The 18,120-nt window shown below is 53.5% G+C and overlaps 1 protein-coding gene across 4 annotated transcripts in view; it reads right to left on the bottom strand.

Moving 5' to 3' along the window:
* Window positions 1-209: 209 nt before the first annotated feature.
* RNF123 (ring finger protein 123) overlaps window positions 210-18,120 on the bottom strand; it is a 153,037-nt gene continuing 135,126 nt past the window's right edge. For 3 of the 4 annotated variants that reach the window (XM_084633756.1, XM_084633755.1, XM_084633754.1), the window contains 4 exons: window positions 11,858-12,000; window positions 2,322-2,416; window positions 1,600-1,685; window positions 210-1,204 (listed from right to left, as the gene is read on the bottom strand). In XM_084633756.1, coding sequence (XP_084489882.1) covers window positions 1,105-1,204; window positions 1,600-1,685; window positions 2,322-2,416; window positions 11,858-12,000 — 424 coding nt within the window. In that variant the 3' untranslated portion in view covers window positions 210-1,104. Of the gene's footprint in view, window positions 1,205-1,599; window positions 1,686-2,321; window positions 2,417-11,857; window positions 12,001-18,120 lie in introns of those variants that run through there. The other variant, XM_084633757.1, reaches the window with a different exon arrangement.

Genomic DNA, 18,120 nt, shown 5'->3' on the forward strand with positions numbered 1-18,120 from the left:
CGTGTGTCACCTTTGTGCCGTGGCTGGTTCTGTGGCCCCTGCCCACCCCATTTGGGTTGGGGCTGGCACAGCCTTACTTTCCATACCATTCCTCTGTGTCTCTATCCCCCTGAGGCAGCTGGGGGCTTGCCCCCTGCCCAGACACAGCTGCTTCTTGATCCCCAACCCTTTCATTCCCATCTGCCATACACACACAAGTTGCCACCACATAAAGAAGAATAATTTAATACTCCCATGCAGGGAAGTGACCCTGGCTGGGGCAGGTAACACAGCACCCAATGCACAGTACTGAGCAATCCCACAGGGCAGGTCACAAATCACACACCACTGCTAGTCCCACCCCACCTGCAGCAGAGCTCAAGCATTAGCCTCGTCCCCAGCTGAGACCCAGGCCAAGGCTCCTGCACAAACCAGCAGGGATCCCCAACCCTACTGCCAGCTAGCACATCCTCCAGCAGCTGCAGGGTGAGGTGCCACCTACTTCGCCCCCACCAGGCTGAAGCTGGGGGACTGCAGGCTGCCAGATCAGAGCCAATTACAGCCCAGCAGAGAACTCAGCCACCAGGCCTAGACCAAGCCAGCTGTGAACAGCCTCTGCTCTTTGTCTAGCTTAGCACAGAAACAGTAGCTCTCCTCAGTCTGGCTGCCTGGTACCTAGAGCTGGGGCCAAAGCATGCCTCACCCCCAGCAAAGGGAAGCTGGCAGTGGCTCAACACAGCACTGCCAGTCCCAGGCAGCGCACAGGCTCACACATGAACAAATGCTCCATAGCAAATGGCAACAGCAGCAGGACAGGCCCTGGGGGCAGCCAGGCTCCAACAGGCTGTGGTGGTGAGTACATGCTGGCATTAGCCTCCCCAGGGAAAGGCGGCCCCTCAGCCCTTACTGTATTAGGCCTCCCCATACCTGCTGAACGAGCCAAGCCCAGCCTTGGCTCAGAAAGGGCAAGAGCAGCACCTCCACCATCTGTTGGTGACCCTCACCCTCGTGAGCAAGGGGGCTGGGCCATGGAAGGGCCCACAACTAACCAGAGCTAGGCCACCCCCTACTGGAGGCTGAGGGAAAGGAGCCTCTGGAGCCTGCAGGACCAGCCCAGGCCCCGTGCTACGAGCTGACCGGCTTGATGAAGTCATCCACGCCTGTGATGGTGGCCTTGCAGAAAAAGCAGTCCTTGTTGTTCATCAGGTGCTGATTGATGCATGCTCTGAAAAGACAAAGCCTGTACCATGAGGGCGTTGTGCCCAGCCCTGCACCCAGCACACCAAGGCAAAGCTCTTCCCTTGAGCTGTGGAGCCCATGGCTGCACCCCTGCTCTGTCACCCTGCAGCGAGGTCTGGAGCCCCAGTGCGGTGAGGGATGGGGCCTGGCCCTCTCACTGGGGAGCCCCTCCAACCACATGCAAACATGTCCAAGAGCTTCCATGGAGTATGAGCCAGGTCTTTGGGCTCCAGACGCAGGCAGTCTTTGCCAGGGGAGGGGTTCAAGGGGAGCGGAGAAGCATTGCTCTCCCTGGCTCCTATCCTGTGGGGCCGAGCAGACTCCCTTGTTCCTGGCCCCCAGTAGGGAGGGAAGGGGCAGAGGGCGGCCGCAGTTACTCACTTGCAGGACTTGTGGGAGCATGGCCTGAAGATGGCCGAGATGGGGTGTGCGTAGCAGATGGGGCACAGGTCCTCCTCACTGGTTGGCTGCAAAGACAATCACCCGGCCTCAAGTTAGCAGCTGAAGGCACCCACACACTCCCTAGGGCTGCCTCCTGCCAGATAGCAGCACTGGGGGTGCTGCACCAAGTGGCCTGAGCCCAGCACTCCTGTCCCTTGTAGCCCAGGCTGGCGGCTGCCCCGGGGTTGCTCAGGCTGGCAGCCTGTGTAGCACCCTGGGGCCAATTTCAGCTCAGCCAGCGTAGCAGGGATTTAATCCTGGAGAGACTCAGACTGCCTGGGGATTCCCAATCACACCTCATACCCCAGGTTTGGCCAAGGGAGCCTCTGCCCTGGGGAGTTTTCCCAGCCAGCCCTCACCCCGACACGCCCACTATGCAGCAGGGCAGCAGCCCTGCACCCTGTGTGGCCATCTCCCAGTGGTTCCAAGCTGCCAGGCACAGAGAAGTGGGTGCATTTAGCATTCAGCAGAGTACTGGGTACACAGCTGGCTGGGCTGTGCAGTGGCCAAGCTAGGCAGCATGTGCAGAGCCAGCCCCACAGCTGCCCAGGCTGAACCCTCCCAAGTCACCAGTCCTGAGCTGACATGACTGGTTCCCCCACCTCCACCCCACAAGGCTGCTGGTGTCTGGACTGGGCAGGGGCTGGATGGATGGGACTCACCAGCGTGGAGGCAGCTGCCTGCTTTGACTCTTCACTCAGGTGGTTCAGCATCCGCTCCACCTTGGCCAGCTCCTCCAGGCTGATGTAGTCGGTGTCTGTGGAGGGAAGGGCTGAAGTGAAAGGGAAGAGAGCACCAGAACTGGCCCCAAAGGGGAGGGTGGTACTTGTGGGGCACACAGCACAGCTCTGTGCCTGACTTCGCGCCAGGACACCCCACTGGCCCAGGAATGGTAAACTGCAGCCAAGTTGGCTGGACAGCACAGTGGCTCTGTGCAAGCTGCAGTGTCCCCCTCCCCCCCACAGGCAGAAACAGGACGAGCCGGAGGGGGTGTCCAGGATCCTGGCAGCATAGGAGACAAGCAGAGTGCTGGTCATACCTCTCCCTCCCTGCAGGGCAAGGCCAGAGAGACGGGCACCTGTTCTCTTCCAGCAGCTGTGTCCATGCGTTAGAGCCTGCCTGAAAGCCACTGGTGGGCAAGCAGCATTGACTGGGGTTTGGAGAGGGCACCGAGGGTCAGAGGGCCCGAAGGTGGCATCCAAGCAAGTAGGTTGGGCTGGGGGAGCTAGGACCAAGGTGGCAAACAGGTCTAGGCCAGCAGGGATGTGAGGGGGCAGCTGCTGGTTCTGGGAGAGGCTGCAGTGTCAAGGCCCAGGGCAATGAAGGGGTGGTGTGGGGGGAGGGGGCACTCAAGCTGTGTGATGAGAGGCTGGGCAACCCTGACAAGACAAGAGAGGCTGGAGGTACACAGTGTTTGGGGGACCCTGCCATTTCCAAAGGAGGCAGGAAAATTCCTCAAAGATTATTTATTTTCTGCTACCTAGCAGCATCTCCTCTCGCTGCAGCTCATGGAGCTGGATCAGCACGCTGTGGCCATGCCTTCTCTGCTCCCACTTGCTGCCAGAGGAATATTCCCAAGCGGTAAAACTGGAATAGCATTTACAAATATTCCAAAAATAATGACATTATGTACATTGGACCAAGGAAGACAATCCTATGGTAACAATTCCACTTAGTATCTAACCCTGGCTCCTGAGCCATCCAGGGTGGGGAGAACTGTGGGAGACGCTGCTAGCAGAAAGGAAATTATCGCTACAAAATCTTTGATTCTCCCACAGTTCTGACTGTCTGGGAAGTAGCAACCAGATATAGGGAGGGTTATGAAACAAAAGTTTGATAGAAAAGTAGCCCCTGCCCCTTTTGTGAACTTGCTCAAAATCTGTACTATATCTGAGCCATTGCCTGCAGCATCATTCTGCCATAGGAGCCTCTTCAGAAGACAGAAGGCCCACCCTGTGGAGCTTAATGAAGATGTTAGCTGTAGACCAGGGGTCTCAAACATGCGGCCTGCAGGGTTATTTCCTGTGGCCCGCCAAGCATCCTGCGCCCCCCCCGGAGTTATTTCCTGTGGCCTGCCAGACTCCCCTCCCCCTGCTTCCCCTCCCCCCGGCGCGCTGAGTCCCTGCTCCTCTGCCTACCTGCAGGCGCTTCCCGCTGCCAAACAGCTGTTTGGCAGCACTTATCGCTTTCTAGGAGGGAGGGAGGAGGAGCGGGGAGCCACGTGCTCAGGGGAGGAGGCAGAGAAGAGGTGGGGCAGGGGCAGGGATTTGGGGAAGGGGTTGGAATGGGCAGGGAAAGGGTGGGAACAGGTGGGGCAGGGGCAGGGCCTCATGGAAGGGGTGAAGTGGGGGCGGAGCCGGGGGCAGCATTGGGGGAGGGAGGGTCAGTGATGTGGCCCTTGGGCCAATGTACAATTTCTCATGTGGCCCTCATTGTGATTTGAGTTTGAGATCCCTGCTGTAGACCAAGTGGCCACTTTGTAAATTTCCAAAGCACTTGCTTATTTCTCCCATGAGGCTGCTAAGGATCTCATGGAGTGGATCTTGATCCCTTCTGGGACTGGAGCCTCTGAGGATTCAGGGTTCCACAATACATAGTGTGATCCACCTAACAATGGAGGACTTGGAAGCTCTGAGTCCCTGGCATTTCGAATAGAAGGACACAAATTAGGAGTCCGATCTTCTTGTGGATTCTGCACAATTGAGAGATTTTCAAAGCTCTTCTGACATTCCAGGTCTGCCACATCTTTGCCATTGGATGTTGTAGTTTTAGACAGAACAAAGGAAGCACAGCTTCTTGGGAAGTGTGAAAGAAGGAATTTACCTTAGCAAGAAAGGATGCTGGTGTCCTGAGCCCCACTTTGACCTCATGGAACACCCAGTAAGGCTCATGTATGGATAAGGCTGCCAGCTCCAACACTTGCCTGGTGGACATGACAGCTACTAAGAACCAGTCTTAATGGATAAATGAAAGGCTGACACTGGAGTCAGAAGCTCAAAGGGATGGCTGGCAGGGCCCTCAAAACTAGCAGTAGGTCCCATGCTGGGAAGACTGGCCTGACTGCTGGTCTGGCTAATTGGACTGCTAGAAGGAATCTGGCTACCTGTGGATGCTCTGCAAGGGGGCCAAGGATCCTACAAATAGCACAATACTAAGAGCAGACGCCTGACATGAAAAGATATTCAGCTGAAGGTCTCTGTCTATGTCTTCTTGGAGAAAGTCCAGAATAGCTGGAATTCCAGGATTTCTGTGATTTGCATTGTGTTCTTGGTACCAGTTGTAGAACCTGGACCACAGAGAACAGGATATTTTTAGTATTGATACTCTCCTAGATGAAAGCAATGACTTAATGAATCTGGAAGATGGATCAAGACCTTCTAGTGCTTCCTTGTCAATAGCCAGGCTGTTAGTTGAAACTGTTTTGGGTCTGGCTGAAGAACAGGACCTTTTGAAAGGATGTCCAGTCTCCACGGAACCTGGAGTCGGAGTCTCAGTTTCAGCTCTATCAGGTCTGAGAACCAAGGTCTCCTTGGCCAATGAGGAGTTATAAGCATTACCATTGCCTGCTCTCATTTTATTTTCTGAACCACCTTCCTCAGTAGCAGAAAAGGTGAAAACGTGTCAAGTAGGCCCTATGGCCAACTGTGCAATCAGGCATCTGTGCCCACGGCTCTGGGGTCTGCCTCACTTGTGAAGTATTTTGGCTTCTTTGCATTTGATGATTCACAAATGGGTTGGTTAAAGGGAGGCAGAATATATGAATGGTGAGTCCTGATTCAGAATCATTTGGAGTTGTTGACTCTGCGCCTGGTAAGACCATCTGCCCTTTTGTGGTTCAGATCCACTTTGATATGGATCACCCTGAGGAAAAGGCAGAACCGTTCCATCCACCTCACTATTTCAATTGCTCACACAAGTAGTGCTGGATGCCTTGTTCCCCATTGGTTGTTTAAATATGCAGACATAGTCATAGTATCTGATTGAACCAGAACATGGTTCCCCCTTACAGTGAGCTGGAACCTTTGCAGAGCTAGCTGAACAGCTCTCAGCTCTAGGAGGTATATGCTGTTAGCCTTTGTCTCCTAGCTCCAGAGGCCCTGGGTTGTTTGGGTCTTGAAGTGAGCTCCCCAGCCCTCCAGGCTGGCCTTGGTTGCAAGGACTAAAAGATCTGGAAGGCAGATGGGCATGCCTTTGCAGGCATTATCATGGGCTGACCACCATTATAAGGAGTTAAATACCTGTGTTGGAACCCGTACTTGATCTTTCATGTGTTCCGGGAAATGTTCCCACACCTTTAGTATGAAGACTTGAAGAGGTCTGATGCGTGATTGTGCCCATGGAGTGATCCCTATGCACACTACCAGGAGTCCTAGCACAGCACAGTGCTATGGTAGGCTTGCTACAGCTCTGGAGCAAGATGATAAATTTCTGGATTTTCTGAAACCTTTCTAATGATAGGTTTCAGAGTAGCAGCCGTGTTAGTCTGTATCCACAAAAAGAAAAGGAATACTTGTGGCACCTTAGAGACTCACAAATTTATCTGAGCATAAGCTTTCGTGAGCTACAGCTCACTTCATCGGATGCATGCAGTGGAAAATAAAGTGGGGAGATTTTATATACACAGAACATGAAACAATGGATGTTACCATACACACTGTAATGAGAGTGATCAGGTAAGATGAGCTATTTCCCCATGTTTATTTCCCCCCTCTACTGTTCCTCACATGTTCTTGTCAACTGCTGGAAATGGCCCACCTTGATTATCATTACAAAAGGTTTTTTTTCCTCTCCTGCTGGTAATAGCTCACCTTACCTGATCACTCTTGTTACAGTGTGTATGGTAACATCCATTGTTTCATGTTTCTGTGTATATAAAATCTCCCCACTGTATTTTCCACTGCATGCATCCAATGAAGTGAGCTGAAGCTCACGAAAGTTTATGCTCAAATAAGTTTGTTAGTCTCTAAGGTGCCACAAGTACTCCTTTTCTGTCTAATGATGTTTGCTCTCAAGGTGTCCATTTCTGCTCCCAGGTGGTTAGTCTGTTGGATGGAATCAGAGAACTTTTCTTGGCACTGATGAAGAAGCAGTGCGCCTGGAGGAGATTCAACATCCAAGATGTGGTCCTCTGAACTGATGACTGCGATGGAGTTCCAATTGGGATGTTGTCGAGAATAGGGTACAGGTGAGTTCTCTGCAACCTGAGTCTGGCTATTACCAACTTCTTTGTAAAACCATGGGGACCAAAGACAGGCCAGCCAGGAGCATTCAATACTCAATGTTTCCTGCTGTAGGTGAAGTCTGCGTGGCACGATCAGATGGGGATATGGAGATATGCGTCTGCAAGAGGTACTAAAGTCAAGAAGTCCCTCTGGACAGGGAGGATACCGTACAGGCCAGGGTCTCCATCAGAAACATTGTTTTCTTCATCCACTTGTTCAGCCCTTTGAGGTTCAGAATGGCTCTGATACCTACCATGAGCTTCTGCACAATGAAGATGTTGGAGTACAACCCGGCAAACCTTTTTCTGAGGGAACACTCTCTATCACGCTGATATCCCAAAGTTGAGATATTTCATTCTGGATCAAATTGTGTTTTACAGGGTTGTTGAAACTAGGTGATTGGATGAAGAATGGATGGGGTGGAGCCCACTGTTTGAGGGACTATCGCTAGCTCACTATCACCCTGGTCAACTTCTCTGTGGTTAAAGAAAACCATTCCTCTAGAAAATGGGAAATTCTGCCCCCTCGCTTCTCTCCTGGGCAGAGGCCTACATAATCTGTGTCATAAATTGGATTTTAGGAGAGCTGAGGTCCCTCTGGACTTTCCTTCTGGACTTTGATCCCACTGTTTTCCCTTGGGAAACCGGCTGTCCCTTCATAGGTACCTCTGTGAGGACAAGTAGCAAAAGGAGCATCTCTGTCTGAAGACCAGACTACATTCTATAGAGAGCATTTAGTGGGGAAGGGAAAGACCTTTTGGATTTTGTTGCATTGTCTGCCACCACTTATTCTGGCTTTTCTCCAAAGAGGGAGCCTCAAAACTTGGCCGACCACAGGACCTGCTTAGAGCGAGTACCCACCTTCCAGGATCAGAGCCATAGGTGGTGCCTGGTAGCTTAGCTGGAAGCCATGGCTCGTGCTGACAATCTCATTGCATCCATTGCAGTGTCAGCTACCATCACTGTTGCTAGAAAGACATTCATTAAAATGAAGCCGAAGTCAGGGTGATCTCTCTCCTTAAGGGCTTTGTGATCTCCCAGCCAGGAGAGATACTCTTGCAAAGCAAGCAGCTGCTCCCAGGGACGCTCGGAAGGTGGCAGAGGAGGCTTCAAAGTCTTGTTTGAGAATGGCCTCCATCTTCCTATATGTGGGTTCCGTAGGGTAGAACTCCTCTTCTGAGGGGCTAATGGTATCCCTGGGGAGGGACGCTACAGCAGGGCCAGCCTTTGAAGTCCTTTGGGTCTGGAATGTTATGGAGCCTGAGGTCGCTCTTGTTAACGTGCTGGCCCTTGCCTGGCTTACCCCACTCACCCCCTGGAAGGAAGAATGAAGGGGTATCACCACCACTGGAGAGGGTTTTGAGGGAAGAAATTGACTCCGAGGCTCACTCTCAGGAGCTTGCTGAGGTTGGGTTTGAATCATGCAGATAACCTTGCTGTACATGGCTTGACATTTCTCTAGGAGAAAAAGCCTTTGCTGAGTTTTCCCCGCAGCCTGTTTGTAGTGAACGCCAGACAGCTCGCCTTCCGCAGGGGGAGGAGTCGGAGGACTCGGACCTCCTGGATTTTATGTGCCTTTTCTTTCCCCTTTCAGATTTTTTATCTTTTTTGCGAACTTTGGGAGCATAGAAACTCTGCTGTGGCTTTGGGGAGGCCGCCTACGGCTTGTCTTCCATAAGGCCTGGAGCCCTCTTGAGAGGTCTGGCTCTGAACCTGGGACGGGGAGGGGGAACTAGTCAGGGCCCACCTGGACAGCTCAGGAGGGAGGGAGCTGATTAGAAGCCCTGCTTCTTTTCCCATGGTGCTCAGGACCCACTTTACAACTTGCAAGGAGGCAGAGGACACTCGTGGCCCTGCAATCCTCCCCTCTTCTGCAAGAGGCCCCTGGGACTTATCCCCTTAGTTAAGCAGTCAGGGTTCTCCTTTCTTCTGGAGACTCTCCCTGTTCTGCACTGTGGTTCCTGGTCCATTTTCCCCTGTTGGACTCACAGCTGCCTTGGTAGGTAGGGACCCCACTTGCCTGCTCGACTCGTAGCCCCAGGACCTAACAGAATTAGGGATGGAAGGCTAGGTGCATGCTAGGCACAACTCATCATCTGCCAAGCCTGAGAAGGCTGCCTCACAAATCGAGCACTGCTTGGATTTGACTCAGTGCTTTCTTGGCTGCACGTGTAAGGGGCAGAGGAGCCAGTAGGGAAACACTGCAGCCAAGGCTCAAGGAGGGTTAAAACTTAGGAGGATGAGGAGGAGGAATGCCCAGGAGAGAGAACCCTGCTCCCCACTGCCCACAGAACAAGACAGAAAGTTAAAATAGAAGGAGTAAGGGCAGGAGCAAAAGGAACAGCCACAAAGGCAGAGAATGCGGCAGCAAGTGGGAACATGCGGGGGGGTGGGGGTGGGTGACAAGAGCGTGTGGCGCCAAAATGCTGATTCACCTCTGTGCGCTTCAGAGAGATGAGAGTGGCCGAGATGTCCAGAGCTGGGGGAGATGCTGGGCTGCAGAACAATGCTGCACAGCCCCCAGTCACTGTGCTAGAATTGCAGTGCCACGGGGAGGGGAGCAGAGCCTGAGCACTCAGTGTTCAGCTACACAGAGGGGCTTGGGCAGGGCATGCCCGCAGGTACTGGGATCCAGGTGGTGAGTGACTGAGCTGAGCACAGCATGCTCTGAGAAGCTAATTAGCAGCTCCTACCTGTGCATAAGGAGAGGTGCTCAGAGCCATGCATGAGCACATACCACCTGGCCACTGCATTTCCAGCACATCTTCCCTTTGCAGTACTAGGAGACAATACATGATACTGCTAGGCAGAGCTCAGAGAACACCCCCTCACTAAGCGGGCACACACCAGCTGCAGCCTACAGGGCCTTACTAGATGCCAGAGTTGCACTAACGTGCAAGTGGCCGGCTACCCAAGGCCACATGCTGGCCAGTGACCGACTGGCTGAGTGCCACCCTGCTGTGGCACTAGGAGATAACTGTGGATTCACAACTGTAACAAGAGCAGTGCTCAGCCAGCTGTGGCAGAGAGCAGCAACACCGGCATCCTGAAGACCAACAGATCCAACCCCAGGCCGGCCAGCTGGTCTCCGCTCTTGCAACAGGGCCAGACCCTTTCTCCTGGGGCAGGGTCTCTTGTCTCAGCAGAGGTGGGATGCTCCAGCCTACTGCCCGCTCCCAAGGTGTGTGCCTGCCCAGAGGGACCAGCAGTCTGGGCAGGGTAGGTGCTCAGAACAGCTCTGTGCTGGCAGAGTGGGGACTCCAGCCACTTCAAGGCACACCCTGCCTCTCCTCTTTGCAGCACAGTGTTGTGGTACAGCCTTACTGCCGGGAGCAAAGGGGGCAGCCCAGCCCTGCCCTTCCCCAATGGGCACTGCAGCACCTGGGCTCTGAGCCATCCTCAGCTAGGTCACATGGAACTCCAGCCAGAGGGCGCTGTGACTGCCCAGTGCCTCTTATGACTAAGGGGGATTTTCTGTCATATTTTTATGAAGCCTATGTGTGCCTCAGTTTCCCTCTTATTTTGCAAGTCTGCTCAGTGTGGGTGTGGGATAGGGGAGGGGACTGTTCGCTCTCGGGGCAGGCTGAAGGAATAGTATGAATGGCACTTAGCGGTCTGAGCTGGGATGTGTCACTTGGAAAAAACTGGCCCAAGGCTGACCCTGTATCAAGGGCACATATGAGAAGACAAACGGCAAAGCCAGTCCCCAGGACATGGACACCTATTGACCAGCAGCCCGGAGGGAGCTGGATTCCCTGCCCTCAGGCCCCAGCCCGAGCACAAAGGCTGGGAAGCGTGAGGTGCGGGGATAGGAGCTGGCTGCTGGAAGGAGTCGGGGTCTTGCATGGGAACTGATCAAGGAGTCGGACAGAGACACAGCCTGAACCATGGGGTTCACTACAGCATGGTGGGCCCTGGCTACCCAGACGGAACTTGGGCTGGACATTACCAATCAGTTCCCTGGGCTCCCCTCAGACTCCCCGATTCTGTCGCCAGGTGACTAGTAAATGGTCCCCTGGCTAGGAACAGATTCCTGGTGTCGTTGCAGATACTCTAGAGCACTGCACCCTGGAGGGGACAGTACAAGCCTCCAGCAGGGGTCTGGTTGGGCTGGACTCGCTGCAGGGAGCCACCCAGAGAACCAGCGATCATTGGTGCTGATGGCCCAGGGATGGAGGTCATGGGCCTGTCCCACTGGAATTATGTGGGGCCTTGGGGCCTGGCACACCAGAGGGAGCACTCCCAGGAGACTGGTGACAAGCTGGGGGGCACAGACCAGGCCCTGTGACTGCATGACACCTCCACCCTGCCAGGGACCCATGGGCACTGTTGAGACGTGTTTTTAGTGCCCTGGGAGCTGCCCCTTCTCTGCCATCCCTTCATTTTGCTTCATTCCCTTGGCACTGAGAGAAGGCTGGAGGGGCTGTGGACATGGCCGGGGGGTGGACCTGGATCCTGGGGTAGGACAGGGCAGCTGGCAAAGACTTTCTCTCTCCTCTCTTGCCGGAAGGTGCCTGGGAAAAGCAGACTTTGAGGGGAAGCTCTGTGCCAGGGCCTGGATGCACCCACATCGCTCCCTGGCACCGAGCTCTGCCTTGGCTCACTGTCCTGCCCTGAGGTGTGTGCAGGGTGCAACCGGCTCCGGCCCCCTGCAGTACCCAAGGGGAGTCACTCAGCCCGTGGAGGAGCAGTGTCCTTTGTGGCCCATCCCCTGCTGGCTACAGGCTGCCGCGGGAATCTCTCCCTGCCAAGTTGAGTCTCTTACACAAATGGGGTGAAGACCAAGCTGTAAAAACCAACCCCGTGTTGTTCCCCAGGGTGGGGGAAAGGGGAGGCCCACCCCCCCACCCCAGAGCATGACCCCAGGGGCCAGCCTGCCTCTGAGGAGGACAGAGCTCCAGTTCCCAAAGCTGGCCCAGCCAGATGCCCCAAGGGGACACCCCCATGGCCCTCGCCTGGTGCAGTGCAGATACTTACAGGTGTGCAGGGAGAAATGTCTCTTGTCTGCAGAGGGAGGCATGGCTGCCAGAGCTGATGGCTCTGCATGGCCCAGCAGGTACTGGATGGAGCGGAGCTGGAAGCAGGGGTCCGCCAGGAGCACAGCTGTCGCCCGCTTGGCCCTGCAAACACACACACAAGGTCAGGCCTCTATTCCCCATGGAGAGCAAGGGCAGGGCACTGGGAATTGAATTGCAGCAGCCAGCTGCTTCCTAGACTCCAGGGAAGAGCTGTGATAACCTGGAGTCCTGCACTGCAGGTCATTAGCCAGGGCTGACCCTCCCACCAGTACCATACTGGGCACTGGGACCAGACTTCTGCGGGGTGAGGACTCCGTGACAGCAGAGGTTTGCCCTGGCATTGAGGCCAGTGCTTCCAAAACCCCAAAGCAACCGACAGCCTAGCTTGTCCTGCCAGGCGCTTGCCCCCCTTGGTCAGGGCGCTGCCAGCAGCGGAGCTCTCAGTTCCAGGAGCCAACAGCTGGGGCAGCTCCTCATGCAACCCATAGGCCAGGGAGCCAGGCAGGAGGGGGCAGCCTGTGTAGGACTGGCCACATCACCCCACTACACTAGATAAAAACACTCCCTGCTCAGACAGAAATGGCTGTGGGCTCTTTGGAAGGATCCGATTAAGCGCTGGCTGGAGGAAAGAGAGTAACTGCAGACAAGGAATCAGATCCCTTGGTACCCACTGGGGGCAGCCCTGCCCCTGTGCACAGGTGGCAGAGCCCCAGGTCTGTTGCTGGCTCTAGACCCTGCTGCACACTGACTTTAGCAGAGGCCAGGGCAGTGCAAGGTGCTAAACTACCAGGGCCCAGTGAACAGCCTGGGGAGCAGCAGGTGTTCAGCAGCTAGAAGGGGCAGTTACTTACCTATAACTGGAGGTTCTTCAAGATGGGTGGTTCCTGTCTGTATTCCACTGAGGGCAACGTGCATGCGCTGGGCACCCGTAGCCGGAGCTTTCCAAAGTAATAGCATCCGTCGGACTGCACATACCCCTTGCGTTGTCCCGTGGGTTTGCCTGAAGGGTGGGGCAAACCGACCACATCTCCAGTTCCTTCTCCACTGCAGATCCACAGATCCACAGCAGAGGGGAAGGAGGGTGGGTCTGGAGTACAAGTAGGGACCACACATCTTGAAGAACCTCCAGTTACAGGTAAGTAACCTCCCCTTCTTCAGGCGTTGGTCCCTATTGTATTCCACGGAGAGGGACTAACAAGCAGTACGTAGGTAGGAGGAGGGTGTGAGGTAGAAGACGAAACTGTGGAACGGAGGGCCGCCATGCCGAACAAGGCGTCCGTCACAGAATCATGCACTAGATCATAGTGAGAAGAAAACGTGGGAACCGAACTCCATGTGGCTGCCTTACATGTATCTGTGAGGGGAATGTCATGGAGTGCGGCAGCAGCTCTCGTGGAATGGGCCCCTATCCCACCCGCTGTGGACTGTCCCAAAAATTGATAGAGCGTAATGCACCACTTCAAGAGTCTCTGGGGGGGAGACAGCCTGCTCTTTAATTCTCTATCCTATGGCAACAAATAGTCTAAGAGACTTCTGGAATGGCTTTGTCCTTCGCAGGTAAATGGCCAGGGCCCTACGAACATCAAGAGAATGGAGTCGTTGTTCTACACTGGAAGCATGCAGTTTGGGGAAGAAAACAGGCAGGTGTATGGGTTGGTTTAGGTGGAAACGGGAAACCACTTTTGGTAGGAACTTCAGATGCAAGCGCAGGGAGACCTTGTCCTTATGGAATGTGGCCACCATAGCCCTCAGGTCACCACCCTCCTTGCTAAAGCAATGGAGACAAGGAAAGTGACCTTCATGGAGAGGTGAGACAGAAAGCAGGAGGCCAGAGGTTTGAAAGGAGTGTTCATTAACAGGTTGAGGTCCCACTAGGGAGCAATAGGCTGACTGGGCAGGTATTTACATAAAAGGCCCTTCCAGATGGGGCAGTCAAGGGATAGGTAAATATCAAATGCCCCTCCACTAATGGCTAATTAATGGCACTAGGCGCTAATAACTAGGCGCTAATGGCTGCTGCACGCACCCTGCTGGAATTGAGAGCAAGCCCCAATGTCTTTAAATAGAGGAAATAGTCTACGAGCATCGGGATGCCCACAGCTTCGGGGGCAAGGCCTTGTTCTTGTACCCTGGAAGTGAAATGTGCCCATTTAGCCTGATAGGAGTAACTCATAGAGTCCTTCTGGCTTCTGGGAAGGAAGTTTTATACTGGCAACGAGCATTCTCATATTAACGGAGGTGTCCATCCAAAAACCAAGCTGTCAGGTGGAAGTCCGCGGATTGGCGTGCCTGAGTCTGCCATTGTATTGTGTTAGCAGTTCCATAAACGCCTGGACCAGGAGTGGAGGACGTTTCGACATGCGGAGAAGGGGAAACCAAAATTGACAGGGCCAGAACGGAGCAATCAGAATGACCCGTCACGCTCTCCTGCTGGAGTTTGTGGAGGATACAAAGTAAGAGTGGGAAGGGGGAAATGGCATAGTTCAGCTGGTCTGACCAATCAACGACTGGAGTGTCGCCCAGTGAGTAGACACCAAGTCGCCTTCTTGAGGAATATTGAGTTCACTTGCTGTTGGTGTGGGATGCAAAGAGGTCCCTGATTGGCGTCCCCCAAAGATGTCTGCAATTACCATGTCGTGCAACTCCCATTCATGGCTGGTTGCAAAAGTTTCTGCTGAGAACATCAGCAGTCACATTCTGGGTGCCAGGCAGGTAGGCTGCCGAAAAAAGGATTTGGTGTGCAATACACCATTTCCATAGGCGTACCATTTATGTACACAGCATTGGGGATCTCGTGCCCCCTTGTTTATGTAGTATACTGTGGTGGTGTTATCATCATGTCCTCGTCATGTTGGACAACAGTTAGCTGGTGAGAACACATGGCATACTTCGCGCACCACCCAAAGTTCCAGTATGTTTACGTGCATCCTGGTCTCTTGCATGGTCCAAGTGTCTTGTGTCATGTGATCTCCCATCTGAGCACCCCAGTTTGTGAGGATGGAAGGAAGGGCATCCCAGAGCAGACTTGTAGTGGGTCTGTCCACCATCGAAGTGAAAAGGTGACCTCCAGTGGAAAGTTGAGTATGATGTCCATGATTTGGTGCATAGGGGAGTACACTCTGCAGCCATACTTGTAGACAGCGAAGGCACAGACGAGCAAAGGGCATGATGTATGTGCATACCGCAATGTGCCCTAGGTGGGAAAGGCAGGTCCTGGCTGAAACTGAAGGTTGTTAGTCACTAGGGAAATCTGATCCAGTAGGCTCTGGAACCTGTCCCTTAGCAGATAAGCACATGGAGGCCACATTCATGCATGCTCCTATGAATTCCAGGGACCATGTAGACTGCAAAGTTGCTTTTTCAACATTGACACTCACTCCTAGAGAGGAGAGGAGTAGAAGAAGCTGGGACATCAATTTTCGAGCTTCCTCTTTGGACTGCACTGCCAGCAGTCAGTCGACCAGGTAGGGGACGACAAGAACTCCTTGATGTCAGTCTTGATGAGGTAGATGAGCTGCTACCACAGAGAAAATCTTAGTGAAAACTTGTGGGGCAGTGGTAAGTCCAAACAGGAGTGTCACGGAGTCACCGGGGAGATGCTCTGGAACTACTCCATATGAAGCCAGTCAGGACTCTGGGGGAGCATGCCTCCTCTCCCTGAGCATACTGTCTCCAGTGCAAGAAGCTTACAAAGCTTCCACCTTCCTGGGTCTGACCTCGGAGCATTTAGCATCCCTTTCCACACCGTGCGCTTCCCGCAGCGAGTCCACCTAGGCGGGGTTCCCTGGGAAGCCAGAGGGCCCTGCAAGCCAACTCTGCAGTCAGATGGGACTCTCAGACAGCCGGAAAAACAAAAGGATTATTAGTCAACAGGAACATAGCGTATGACAGAACTTGTTAGCACAGAAATCAGTGACTTTCAGCCAAGTCCATCTTGGGGGAGGGGAGCCCAGACTCAGGGCTCTGGCCCTCCCCCTGTGCCCCAAGCCAGTCGAGACTGACTCACTTCCAGCTGCCTGGCCCCTGCCCTGCCTGTTGCTCCTCCTCTGGCCTTAGGTTGCTTCCTGGGCCAAAAGTTACTTGGTCCCATCCCTCTCCTGGGTCTCTGATTACGAAGGGGCAGCCATGGCATCCATGCAGGCAGCTGGAGCAGCCCCCGCAAAAAGTCACACACCCTTAATACACAAGGTATTAAGGTATTACCCTGTGGTGCAATACACAGGGAAACTGAGGCACACACAGCATTCATACAAAACAGTAAGACTCACATAGGCTCACATACAACATAGCAAGAGAAAATCCTCACTATGTCACAAGGAGTACCCTGTATTGGAAGTGTCGAGGCCCCACCTTGAACCTCAGGAACTGTCTGTGAGTCGCATATATGTCGATATGGAAGTAGCCATCCTGCTTATCAAAAGCCTTTTTCTACTGGGGGAATGATGGCTGCAAGTGTGACCATGTGGAATTTTGGCTTGTGAATAGAACGGTTGAGGTGTTGGAGATCCAAGATTGGTCTCCATCCCCTGTTCTTTCTGGGTACCAGGAAATAGTTGGGAGCAGAACCCTGTGCCATGGAGGGGTATAGGGACTGGCTCCACTGCTCCTCTCCACAGGAGGAAGTCCATCTCTAGGGTAAGAATGCTATCATGAGAGTGATTCCTGAGAAGGGACTGAGGTGGGGGATGTGGAGGAGGCATCATCATGAACTTGATGGTATAGCCACGTCAAATGACATCCAGGAATCCCTGGTCCATTGTTATCGCTCTACTTGCAGGCGGAATTGGAGATGACCCCCAAAAGGGGTGGTTGGCAAGAGCATTGGTGTACAGAGTTGTTGATGGCTCTCTAGTTGCACTCAGAAATATCTCTTTCGCAATGACCGAGTGTGTTGTGCAGAGGTCTGCGTTGTCAGAACAGGCAGACAGGTTCTGCGGCCTTAGGACATTTCTCATGAGGTTCGTAGGTTCGTTGGTGGGAGAAGTGGGGGGGTTCTGTAGTGCTGTGTAGGTGGCAGGCAATAACATTTTTTCTTTGGTGCCAGTGTATGTATGCTTAAGGACTGTACGGTGGCACCAGTGTCTTTCAGTGAGTGTAAGGAATCATCCATCTTCTGGTTGAAGAGGTGTGATTTGTCAAAGGGGAGGTCCTCAGTTGTATTCTGTACCTCTCTAGGGAAACCGGAGGAATGTAACCAGGATTCCCTCCTCATGACAATTCCAGTCGCCAGTACTCATGAGGACGTGTCCGCTGAATCAGTTGCAGCCTGAAGTATGGATCTGGTGACCAACTTGCCTTCCTGTAACACTGCTTGGAATTGGGAACGATCCTACTGAGGTAACTTATCTGCAAACTCCGCCCTCCGTCCATAGTTCATGAAGTCATATTTGGCCATCAGTGCCAAGCAGTCAGAAATCCAGAACTGTAGTCCTGCTGAGACGACCTTTCGACCCATAAGGGCCAGTCTCTTGTCCTCCTGTCTGCAGGGGTAGAGCATGAGTGTTGCTGCTTGTCCCGCTCCGATGTGGCCTGGATCACCAAGGAGTTAGGTGGAGAGTGTGAAAACAAAAACTCAGATCCCTTGGGGGGGGAAATAGTATCTTTTCTCAGCCTCCTTTGGAGTGGGGGTGCATGTGGCCAGGATATGCCACACCGTGCATGCCAGTTAAATAATGGTATAATTGATCTGGAAGGCCACCCTTCCCGGTACCGATGCGTGCAGAATGTCTCATAACTCTTACTGACTGTCCTGCACCTCTTCTAGTGTGATCTCAAGAGCACTAGCTATCCTCTGTAGTAGCTCTTGAAATGGATGATAGGCATCTAGCATCCGGGGATGGCGAAGGGAATCTCTCCGGAGTCAATCAGTAACTGACTCATTGGTGCATCGTCTAACCCAGGTTCTGAATGCCTACTCAAAGGGTGGGGAGGTGAAATAGGAGCATCCTCCCATGCTGAACTGGATGGTTCCAAAGGTGACTATTGATGCCATGAGCTCCAATATAGCCAACCTGGTTGATCCTGCTGCTATTGTGTTGGTGCCCAGTGAGCCGGGTACCAGTGGCTCCTGAGCTATGAAAGGAGGGAACTACCATGGTGCCACCAGCACCCTCCAATAGTCATGTCTCTGGAATGGAAGTGGGGGACCATGCTGAACATCTGAATCCTCAGACTTGGAGGAACTGGAGTCTTGTACAAACGGTGGTGCCGACAGGATAAGGC

This window comes from Lepidochelys olivacea (genome assembly GCF_965140295.1).
Source record: "Lepidochelys olivacea isolate rLepOli2 genome assembly, chromosome: 7".
In the NCBI taxonomy this organism is placed as follows: domain Eukaryota; kingdom Metazoa; phylum Chordata; order Testudines; family Cheloniidae; genus Lepidochelys; species Lepidochelys olivacea.